This window comes from Motacilla alba, chromosome 1 (assembly GCF_015832195.1).
Source record: "Motacilla alba alba isolate MOTALB_02 chromosome 1, Motacilla_alba_V1.0_pri, whole genome shotgun sequence".
NCBI classification, from domain to species: Eukaryota; Metazoa; Chordata; class Aves; order Passeriformes; family Motacillidae; genus Motacilla; species Motacilla alba.
In genome coordinates, this window is record NC_052016.1 from 30,107,108 (window position 1) to 30,118,602 (window position 11,495).

Genomic DNA, 11,495 nt, shown 5'->3' on the forward strand with positions numbered 1-11,495 from the left:
CACGGGGGTGCCCTCACGGGGGCGGCCTCATGGGGGTGCCCTCATGGGGGTGGCCTCTCATGGGGGTGCCCTCACGGGGGTGGCCTCTCACGGGGGTGCCCTCACGGGGGCGGCCTCATGGGGGTGCCCTCATGGGGGTGGCCTCATGGGGGTGGCCTCGGGCCCCGCCCCGATGGCACACCCGGCGCGGCCGCGCTCCCAAAGCCTGCCCGGTGCGGAGGGAGCCGTGCTCCGCCTGGAACACCTCCTGTCCTGGAAACTGCTCCAGCCGCCGCGCCTGACAGGATCATCCTGCCAGCTCGACACACGTTTAAAAGTAAAATATTCAAAGATGAATGGAAGTTGAAATAATAGTACAAACACCACAGACCATCAGGAACTGGAAAGAAGTTGTTTTTTTTCTTTTCTTTCTCTTCTGTATTTAAGATGGGAAATACAGTTTTACAAAACGTGCATTTCTCAATTATTGCTTTTGTTAATGACAACTCAAGTAAGAGAACGACTCTGGTAATAACAGAGTTATGGTTGTAATGTATGTACAAAAATATGAACAACATTTACACTAAATAACAGATTAGTGACATTAACACAGGCAGCCGAATTCAGCCATGGTGTAAACTGTTGCAACCCCCCTGACCTGCTTGAAGGCTGCATTTGTCTCAGCACCTATGTAAAAAAATGTGCTTTTTACACAATACTATCGATTTTGTGCTTCCAAACATGCCTTGGAATTTTTTCTCCTAAACACAGCATTTTGGACCAGCACCTGCTCCTCCACAATGCATTCATACTCGTGTGTGCCCTTCTGACATTCAGCAATGGCTCTGCTCAACTTGTTTCAAGCAGGAGTATGGAATAAAAGGGACACACAAAAAAAACTTCCAGGCAAGCAAACAGCTTAAGGAGTGTTGAATACTACAAGGGACTGTAATTGGAATGGTTATGGTAACAACAGCAATAACAACCTTGCTGCAGAGCATTTCCTGGCAAATACTGGGATTTTTGGTTCTTTTTACCCTAATGAGTGCCCACAGGTGCAATCTCTCTAACACATAAGAAGTACAAAATGCAGGAATTAGAATCTCCCTATTATTAATTTATTTATTCCAGCATTATGCTAAGAGCCATCTTTCTGGACCTTAAGTGTTCTTGCTCTAACAGCCTGTTCTTAGACCAGCAAACCATGTACTGAATTTTAAGCATGCAGTTATATTTTACATGGGAATGCAATGGGATTCAGGGTAGTTCAGAAAGTCAAGTTGCTTTGTCCAGAGATGGATATAAGCTTGTGCTGAAATACATCTCTGAGTCAGGAACAAAGACAAGTAGGATGTCTAAATACAGTACTACACTGAGGCTCTGCCTCATACACTTTGCTTCTGTGCCTCTGAGTAAGTCATACAAAGACAAAACCCAGTGAGTATACACCCCGTTTTTATCCTGATGGAAACATTCTGCTCATGATTTCCAAACAATCTGCAGCAAAACCTCATACAAAGCACTTCTGGGGAAAGGTAGAGGCACAGGGGAGCAGACACAGAGTAAACAAATGCAAACCCTTGGTCCTTAAGTCCACCCCCAAGGAATTGGGGCAGACTCAAGGAATTAACACCACCCCCAAGGAATTAACCTGCTCACTTATGTCTCCTCTCTGGCATACACGGTAAGGCAGGGCTTTAACCCCACAAAGAAAGGAAGAGGGTAGCCCACAAAGGCACAGAAAGATTCCTCAAGCTCAATATACTCAAATGATCCACCTCATCCCTCTTTTCCTCACAAAACTTGTAACCTTTGCAGTTTGTTTCACTGCCAGCAGCTTGGCTGTGCCAAGTTCCTCTCTTTGGCAAGCATGGCTGATCAACCCTCTCACACAGGCAACCTCTCACAATGTCACGTCTGTACAGTGCTTAAGAACATGCAAAGTGCAATATAAGTGCCAAATGTTCTTATTTTTGAGATTAATGAATTAATAATCCAAGAAATAGAAGCACTGAGGTAACTACAGCTTAAATACTACATTCCCTCATTATGAAAAAAAAAAACAACCAGCTAGCTCTCTTCTCTCTAGAAGATGAATCCTGAATATGAAGTGATAATGTCTTATTTATATTCTGTCAGGTTTAGCACAGCCACAGAGTGCCCTTTTAATAACAGCAAAACACGAGCTGAAGTTCCCAGAGAAACCAAGAATTCTGCACTAATGATTTCCTCAAATCCCATCTCTGTGCTATTCCCAGCACATGTTTTTTCCCAGTCATTACATCCAGAGGAGCTGGTATCCCATGCCGCTAAAGCAAAACACAGTCCAATGTCAGATATGGCATTCTGATGGCTGAACAGACAGAAATATCCCCCAGCAAAGGTAAGTAGGACCGTAATCTGCATGAGCTCTGGGAAAAGTTCAGGTTTTGTCCTTAATGAAGTCCACGTTGCTCAGCTGGGAGTAAGGCTTTATGTCTTATCCAATGCACAAGCTCCCATCAGAGCACTCCAGCTCACTCCAGCTATCAAGTAGCAGCTGATTGTCCTGGTGGTCAGAAGACGATGGATATAACAATGAATCAAACACTGCACATACTTTTTCTGTTTTGTTCCTGTATCAGCATTGGCAAATGGACCCAAGATTCAAATGACTAATGATGTGGTCAGTGAAACCAAGCCCTGCATTCCTATGCGCTGTGTGATAATGACGTGCAGAAGAGTCAGTAGCACCCCAACCAGTAAACAAACACTGCTGTAAAATGCTAATGCAAGTACCAAAACCCAGCTGTTTTCATGTGAAAAAACACTGGAAACATCCCAACAAGGTGTCCTGGTTTTGGTGGAACACTACCAGCTGCAGTAGGCAGTGGTTTCATTCTGTTTTCCCAGTACAGTGCTCGTGTCAAATATTCCCTTCATCGATGCTCTGCAGCTTCAGTCTCTGGCTGGCATGGGGCCTGGCACCACGCCGGGTGTTCCCACTGCTTCCTGTCAGAGTCCATGAGGGGAACAGGGCTCCGGATAAAGCATCTTCCCCAAACAGGCTGAGTTTCACATCAGCTTCTATAGCTCGGGCCAGACTGGCTGCATAACTGTCCAGAGATTTGTGGACTTCAGCTTTTACATGAAGAATGGAATTCTTTGCAGCCTCTGGAAAAGAAAAAAAAAAGGTATCAGTTGGTAAGCATGGCTGTGCAAATGCTTGAAAACCAATATAGATCCTGTTGTAAAGGCATGATCATGCCCTCTGGAAAATAACTACACATTTACCAACAATACTCAAGCTTCCTACACCATTCTATGAACACAAAGCTTCCAGAGCTTCAGACCTGGGCTCCTGGGATAATCTGTGTCACTGCAGCTGTTTCTGTAGCATCTGTACACCTCTCTACCCACCAACATGTTGACCAATACAAGAGTTCATCCTAAATGTAACTCTTCAGTGAGGCTGCTGAAATAATTTAAAACCTCAGGGATGCTGAAAAGCCTGAGACTCACCAGGGAGAATTGCTAAACCTGTGGGGAATTGTGCACTGAGACTTTCCTCTTTCACTCTCACAAGAAATTAGATGTCTGCTCCTATGTAATCACTCAGAAAGATAGTGGGAAATGTATGCTAATGTGTTTGTACAAGGAAATACTAATTTCATGCTAGGAAGAGGGCAAAAGGGAATTTTGCCAAGATGTTTAAAAATTCCATAGAAAGAGTTTTTTCATTATTACTTGATTTTTAAAGGCATTCTGCTCATTTTCATCCTGTCCAAAATCACATATTGTTTAGAAAATTCAGTTGTTATTATCAAGTCTTCTATTGAAATTATTGTAACTATCAGCATAAATTAATGTTCCGACATTTTACAGATGATCACTGCAATGTTCTGCTAGCCCAGAATCAACAAGCTGACTGAAAAAATTGCATGTGGTTCATCTGTTTTCTCCCATACCTGCTGAAGAACACACCCAGTAAAGCAAAGTAGAATTTAAGTAAGAAAAAGTAAATTAAACAGAATAAAGTTATATTCAGATCATTGAAGTCTGTAAATGGAAGAATTTCAAGTCTGTAAATGACAAAGTTGAGAAGAGACAGCAAATGAGAAACACAGGGATAATGCAACCAAAATATGAGGGCAGGAAAATATATTCCCCAAGAAACACAAAACAAGCAAAACTTGTAACAGCCACTAAGATGAGTGGAATTCCAGAAAGGATACTGCTGTGCAATTTAATTTTTATATATGCAGGGAATCCCAGCTTCAAACTCTTGTCCTTGCCTGCTGCTACTTGAGATCTGTAACAAAGGCCTGATATTGCTTTCTGTTGTACCTGCATGAATGATCAGGTCTGTCAAAGCACACAGCAGTCAGATACTTTTCAAGACAATTCTCAAGGTCCTGTGAGATTTCCTGAGCATTCATTATAGTTGACTCTGAGCATTTTCATACTTACCCCTACACTCACCTTTAATTTGTTCCACTTCATCGTCAAATGTCACTGAACTCCTCCTTCGAGGGGGACAGATGCAGTGTGGGGCATGAGGGCCATCTGAGCTATAATCTTCAAGAAGCATTGTATCTGTTCCTGAAAAGAGCAAGAACCCCCAAGTAAAACAGTAACACTGAGATACAAAACAGTGATAAAACGTTTTCAGCCTATTTTTAGCAGCTCCTTCAAAAGATGTCTAAGCCCAGCTTTTGTGAGTAAATTTCAGCTCAAATTGAACACTGCACAGGAAAAGAATGAGGTCAGTTTTCATTTAAAGGATTGGGAAATATTCACATTAGAGACTAGGCATTGCAGGCCCCAGGATCATGTACTGTGTGCAGCAAGCCACACGCAAGAGGGACTAAGGCTTCCTTCTGCTCTTTAGAAGCTCACAGTAAAAGCATACAAAGTGAAACAGTATTTCACAGTGGATCACTGTGTATCTATTCCCAGGTTATGAACTCCGCTCCCTCCTTAACCAGCATTGGCTCTTCTAACAGCATTTTGGTATCACTTTAGTTTTGTTCATTTGTTTAAACTGCTGTCACAAGATGGTAACACCACATCCTCCTAACTTAGGCAGGTTTACCAGGAGGCTGCTCTCCTTTGTCACATACAACTGCAGAATATCCACAACAGACAGAAAACTACCAGCACAAAACAACTACCAAAAATAAATCCTAGCTCCATGGACTTCCTTTACAAAAGTAGGAAACAAACTCCTTACACCAAGCAACCCTTAAAAGATCACCCTCTGGTGTCTCTAGAGCAAAAACACTCTCTAAAAGAACTACTGCAGTTAAGGACTGGTAGCTGAGTTAACTGCCAGAAAAATCTAGCAACAGATCTAGATAAAAAATTACCATCAGAACTCTTCTTCCCTTTTCCAAGCCATCTTCAATTGAGAGCTCTTAAGTAGTAATGAAATCATAAGCTGAAACCATCCTAAGTGTTTATGTTTACACTGCAGGATGAACAAGACAAGGTCTCTTACAAAATAGGAAACAGAGAAGCACATTGTTCACAGCCCTTTGTTGCTCTGTTCCTTGTGGATACAGAGAAAGTCTCCAAAGAACAACAGAAACTGAAGAAAAAGGGCACAAAAGCAGTGAGTCTTGTTTCCAGGACACATTACCACACCATTCCGTAAGCAGCATTTTGCAAGTAAATCTATCGAGGGCAAGGGAGGGAAAAGAGCAACTGCAGCAGTTTTGTTGGAACAGCTAGAACAGATGCTTCATGTTATTTCTCCACCAGGAGACATCTGTGGCTGTAAATATTGACTGTCCACGAGACCGCTGCGAAGTGCAAACTTCTGCCCAAGTAGGGATCAAGAAACTTGCAGATACCTGAATCCTGTGAGCAGCTGAAACCTGTGTCTCCTGTGCTGCTGCTGTTTCCCAGTGGCCTCTCACCTGCTATGAGGGCAGTAAGGTGAGGAGATAGTCCCAAATCTGCAAGAAAGTTTTGGTTTTGTTACACAGTAAATGGTTAAGGAGTTTGCAAAGGTAAAAACCTCTTCCAGTAATACCCACTCCTTATTTATTTTTTGAGTTCTGCAAGTTGGCTTGATCCACCTTCTCCTTCAATAGCCTCTGTGACCTGTCGTGTGGGGCTCCATATGGCTACTCCCATACCCACTGTCTTATTTATTATTCTGCACAAAAAACTTACCTTGGTGAAGCAGGGAGCACAGCTTCTGGACTTCCCATCTTAGAAATCCAGTCAGCAGCTTTCAGGTCTGGAAAGGCAAGTCTCCTTTCTCTCTACACCATCTCCCTCCCACTCTTGCTGCAACTGTGTGTGTTTTATCAGCCAGACAGGCTGAGCACCAAGCATATGCTGTCACATGGATGGGGAGATTGGCCAGGCATTTTCTAGACAGAGAACAACCTGGTAGCCACCAGCAGATGTGACAGGCCATGAGTGTGGGAAGAAGCTCAGGAGCAAGGTTGGGGCACAGAGATGCCCCACTTCTTTCAAGTCTCCAAAACGAGAAAGGAGGAGATTGTGGGATTTTTACAAAGGTGCTGCTTTAGATCCCACCTTGAGATTTTGTTGTGGGTTTGTTGGGAGTCTTTTTCTCCTCCCTGTCAGCCTCCAGCTAAGACATCTGATAAGAAGCTGACAGCTTCAGGTTTATAGCTTCGAAAAATAAAGAAATGTCCTGTCTTTTCTCTCCCCACCTCAGTTTCTCATGTATTAATCCACAGCATTTTCTGGATACAGACTTGCCAAAGCTCCTAGAGGTTGTTATGTGGCTACAGCTCCATAACTCTTTCATTTGCATGACAGTCTCTCCCAGTGTTCCCACGTTGCAGAAAAGATAACGGACACCTTGCTGCTCTCATCTTCCTTCTGCATTTTAGATCATCCTTCCCAATTAAATAATTTCAGTTCCTGCCTTTGCATGAAATATCCCTTGAAGATGTTCTATTTTTGGAAGCTTCTGAAATAATCAGGGAAATTATTAAAAATCTGAATGTCACTGCATTGCTACTTAAAAAAAAAATAACCAAGCCACCAAACTGAGCAACTGGAGGTCTCAATCTGCAACTTGGGAACACACCAAATAGTTCTATGTTTTTACACAGTTTTACTTTGTTTATGGTCTTTTCTTCCCAACCATTAAGCCTAAAAGCTGAACTTGCAGAAAGTTACAGCAGTGGAATCTTAGTGGATTTTAAAGAGTTGTAGCATAAGACCATTAACCAAAGAAAAAGTGCAGTAAAAAGTACTGTTGGTAGAGCTCAAATCTGAGCAACACAAAATGGAAGGCACACAAAAGGAAATGCTTGAGAAAGAAAAAAATAAATTATTTTTATTAACCTCATCACTATGTCTTCTCTGCCTGAGAAAGTTTTGCTATAGTAGAATGATGTTAACCATAAAAAAAGAGAAAAATTCTCCTTTCAAATGTAACTTGACTGATAAAAGACTGCTAAAAATTCCAGAAACATCCAACTCTCTTTACAGAGCCCTGAAACGTGCCAAACACAGGCAGACAGGAAGCCTTGCTCTTGGCGATATTAAGAAAGTGTCTTGCAGCCACATCTTACCTGTGATCCTGTTGGAAATGCTGAAGAGCCTCGATGTCCTGTGCCGCTGAGCAAAGGACTTGCGGTAATAGCGATCCCCAAAGCACATTCCCAGGAGTTCCTTGCGCACTGTTTTGTTCCACAGCCCATAAATTAGCGGGTGGCAAATGGCACTGGAAAAGGACAGCCATGTAGCCAATGTCTCCAAAGCAGGGGAAATACTGTTTTTACCCCAAAGCGCCTCTGATGTTATTACTACCATGTAAGGTCCCCATGTAATGACGAAAGCCCCAATGACAACCAAGATGGTTATAAAAGCTTTGCACTGGTTGGCTGAGTAAACAACCCCTTGGAAAGCGTTCCTTCGGCTGCCAGAGGAGGACGTGGAGGTGCTGGAGTTCTTCCTCCCGTTCCTCTGCGAGTCCTCCTCCACAATAACAACACTCCCACAGTGAATTTTGCGGGCCTTAATCCTTGCCACACGGAATATGAATCCATAGCAGATCATCATGACCACGAACGGCAGCAGTGCGCACCAGATCTGCCAAAAGGCGGTATAGGCAACCTCCTTGTGCCAGGCTGCCACACACATCCACTTGAATTGGTCAAACTCCAAAGAGGACCAGCCGAAAAGGGGAGGGAGGCAGCCAATAAGGGAATGCAGCCACACGTACACAAGAGCTACTACTGCTCTGTTGCCCGTTATCTTCATTGGATAAACCATCGGGTACAGCACAGCATAGTACCTGCGGGGCAAGAAAAGAAGTAGTCCACAGGAGCATAAAAGACATACAATAAAGAAAAGAACATGATTTAATGATGTTGATATCTAGTTTTTTTTTCTTCAAACAGGCTCAGAAGCCCTGTTTCTAGAAACAGTTACATGTAAAAGTAGGTATCACTGCAGTCAAGACTGTCAAACTTGGCTGAACATGCATGCAACATTAACTTGACATTATGCAACCATTAAATCTGTTCTTATGTGTGAGTGTATGCTTAGGGTATAATCTGGAATTTTAAGTCACTATTTCATGTTTATCAAATAGTCTGTTATTATACCATCAAGAGCTTAAAAAAACTCTGGATGAATGTCTGCATTTGCCATTATTGATGTAATCACTTTCTCTTGCTCCATATAAAAATTTCATGAGGGGCTGAAGTAAAAATGATACTCCATCAGTACACCCTGTAACCCTCTGCAGTGCTTTTCAACTCTATGTACAAGCAGTGGTTACTATATGAGAGCAGCAGACAATTTGTTACGATTCATTACCAAAGAGCAGCTTACCGGTCTACGGCTATGAGTCCCAGAGTGAGCATGCTGGCTGAACTGATCAGCATGTAGAGCAGAGCTGAGAAATTGCACCAAACAACCCCGAAGATCCATTCTCGCCTGATGGAGCTGGTCACAACAAATGGCAGCACCAGCACGGAGAGTAGAAAGTTGGAGAGGGTCAGGCTGAAAACAAACTTGTTGCTCAAGGTGAGAAGGTACGACTTGCGATACAGAGTGACAACAATCACCAGGTTGCCCAAACAGATGAAGATGGCAATGACAATTATAGCAATGGACTCAGTGACTCTGACTGCCCCATCTTCCTCTGTGGTCAGGTTCTTCAGGCTCTTCCCATTGCTGAGGGAGGAATTGCTGCTCATGGTCAGAGTGAGCAGATCTGGAGCAGCCAAGACATGCTGAGCAGCTAGAAGCAGAACAATGCTCAGAAACATTCAGGTAATAGTTCTTCAAACTCTTTCCAAAGACTGGAGGCTCTTTTGCCTTTGTTAAAATTTACCTGTAGTATGCAGGAAACTGCATATTTTAGATGGGCAAGTGAAGGAGCAGTAAATTGCCTGTGGGCACACCAAAGAGGGTAACACCAAGCCTAGAACAGGGAAGACAAGAAGAGGTGAAGGGGGGAAATAAGAAAGAAAATAAGCACATTTTACTTTAAAATTTTCTACAGATCTACCTTGTTTTTAAGTTCTACTTACCAGACCCTTCATCTAGGCTGTGAAGAAACAAGAATGTCACTTGTTTCTTCAAGAAACAAGACAAATATCAAATATCTTTGCTTATCTTACTTTAAAGAAAGTCACTTTCTAAAAAAGTTCTGCCTGTCCTGATCATTACCTTGTATTCTGCCTATACAGCATTTGCTGGTGGTCTATGGATGCCTGGCTAGTCATACCCTGCTGTTGTATTGCACTAAATAGTTTATTTATTTGTTGTTTTGCACTGGGTTTGGTATTTTGCACTGAATAGTATGTTTGCATCCTCACGGGATTCCCCTCTCATATCACATGGTCTTCCCCTCTCCCCTAAGCCCCAGTCGTGGTGGTTTCTCCCTGGTCTACCCCTCCCCTTGCCCCTCTCCTCACTTGTATCCCGTTGGCTGTAGCCCCTCTCCTCCGCCCCCCTTCCCCTGGGCTTAAAATCTCCAGGGAGGAAACCTCCCACCCCTCTTTGCCTCCCTTGGACTTCCCTGGAGTGGTTCCACAATAAAGTGGGACAATGGATCATACTGAGAGGAAAGAGCGCCTCTAGTCCTTTACTTTTGTCCTTGTAAGACTGTGAGGGGCCAGGGTCCTCAGCTAGCTGGATCGGACCTGAATGGCCCCAGAGATCAGTCTTACACCCTGCTGACTCTTCCTTAACAGTTGCTAAGTAACATTCAAAGACTCAGGGACCACCAATGCATGTACTCTCCCAACATCATTTCTGCGCGTTTATAATCACCTTAGCTACACTGCTGATTGTATTTTACTGCCAACACCAAAGGACTGGAGGAACTGGCTTTCTGTACATGAGGTTTGAAAGACACTTCCTTGCATTAAGATGCGGTCCACGCCACAGATATGCTTGAGAACCTTTAATCCTTGACTTCTCAGTGTTAGCATCCATCCGTTGATTCGCAGCCTCATTTTGTGAAACCTAGTTTTTTTTCCAATTCCTCAGCAATTCCTCTTTTCACTGCTGCCTTCACATGGCAATCACTCCTTACTTCATTCAGTCCTTCACTCATCTGTAGGACAGCATAATAAGCAAACAAACAGACCAAAAAAAAAGTAAAAGAGTCCATCAATGAATATAAAGTTGATTTTAGCATTTCTGGGAAGGGACTCAGGAAAGTTATCTTAGCTAATTCTGCAACTGCAGCAGACGTGGGTCCCGGAGAGTACTCACAGAAATGCTTCCATCTGCGTGGCTGCTGTGGCATTAGGCAGCACTGTCAGTCTGGAAAGACGCCTTTTTTTCCATTTTTATCTGTACTTTCCAAAGAACTTAATTAAAGACATTACTGGGCCATGCTTTGAAAAAAACATTACTTAGCTCTTCCCTAGCCTCTGACTGAGGACATGTGCAAAAACACTTCCCCTCGAGTTTCCTTCTCTCTCAGCATGCCTGCACCACCTCTGTGTGCCTTTCCAACACTTTTTTGCCGGAGCGGGTTTTGGAAAGGCGGCTTCCCCCGCGGCCGCACCCTGCGATAGCGATGCCCGGAGCACCTGGCGCTCCCCGTTCACTCACTGCCCTGCTGCACCCTGCGGAGGAAAGCGACCTCGGGCAGAGGTGGCCCTCCCGGGCCAGCGCTGCCCGGGGCGGGGACGGCATCTCATCTCATCCCATCCCGTCCCGGCCCGGCCCGTCCCGGCCGCGGGCAGCGCGGTCAGGCTTCTCGCACACGCACGAAGCGAGTGGGACCGAGTTGTAAATACGGTGGGAAAGGGGAGTTTCGCCATTTTGCTCCCGCGCTCCCTCCAGCAGCGAACAAAGGGCTGGAACAGGGTCCTCCGCCCCGGGCATCCATCGCCTCGCCCCCACCCGCCGTAGGCGAGCGCGTCCCGCCGCCTTTGTCCCCTCCCCGGCTCCGCACTCACCAGCCGCCGCCGCCAGAGCGGGACGTTCCTGGTTGGGGCGCCCGGGACCCCCGTCAGCCGCCGCGGCCCGAGCCTCCCCCACCACGGGCCCGGTCCCAGCCCCGTGCCTGCCCC

General features: G+C 44.7%; 1 protein-coding gene across 6 annotated transcripts; it reads right to left on the bottom strand.

Moving 5' to 3' along the window:
* Nucleotides 1-402: 402 nt before the first annotated feature.
* Nucleotides 403-11,495, bottom strand: GPR161 (G protein-coupled receptor 161). Of its 6 annotated transcripts, none has more exons than XM_038151278.1 (8): nucleotides 11,382-11,495; nucleotides 10,240-10,525; nucleotides 9,296-9,385; nucleotides 8,791-9,202; nucleotides 7,524-8,248; nucleotides 5,814-5,918; nucleotides 4,441-4,560; nucleotides 403-3,132 (listed from the first exon to the last, which is right to left on the bottom strand). In XM_038151278.1, the coding sequence occupies exons 4-8, from the start codon at nucleotides 9,156-9,158 to the stop codon at nucleotides 2,885-2,887; spliced, it is 1,566 nt and encodes a 521-aa protein (XP_038007206.1). In that variant the 5' UTR covers nucleotides 9,159-9,202; nucleotides 9,296-9,385; nucleotides 10,240-10,525; nucleotides 11,382-11,495; the 3' UTR covers nucleotides 403-2,884. The 6 variants fall into 6 exon arrangements, with proteins under 6 accessions (XP_038007206.1, XP_038007194.1, XP_038007185.1 ...); XM_038151266.1 differs by adding an exon at nucleotides 10,687-10,767 and having other exon boundaries at nucleotides 8,791-9,385; nucleotides 11,382-11,480; XM_038151257.1 differs by adding an exon at nucleotides 10,687-11,045 and having other exon boundaries at nucleotides 8,791-9,385; nucleotides 11,382-11,479.

Excerpts from the sequence above, each read along its gene's own strand:
- GPR161 (XM_038151246.1), bottom strand. The coding sequence starts at position 9,230 with ATGTTTCTGAGCATTGTTCTGCTTCTAGCTGCTCAGCATGTCTTGGCT. Across the intron at positions 8,249-8,790 it reads GGACTCATAGCCGTAGACCG|GTACTATGCTGTGCTGTACC; the intron begins GTAAGCTGCTCT and ends CTTGCCCCGCAG. Across the intron at positions 5,919-7,523 it reads CATTTCCAACAGGATCACAG|ATTTGGGACTATCTCCTCAC; the intron begins GTAAGATGTGGC and ends ACTTTCTTGCAG.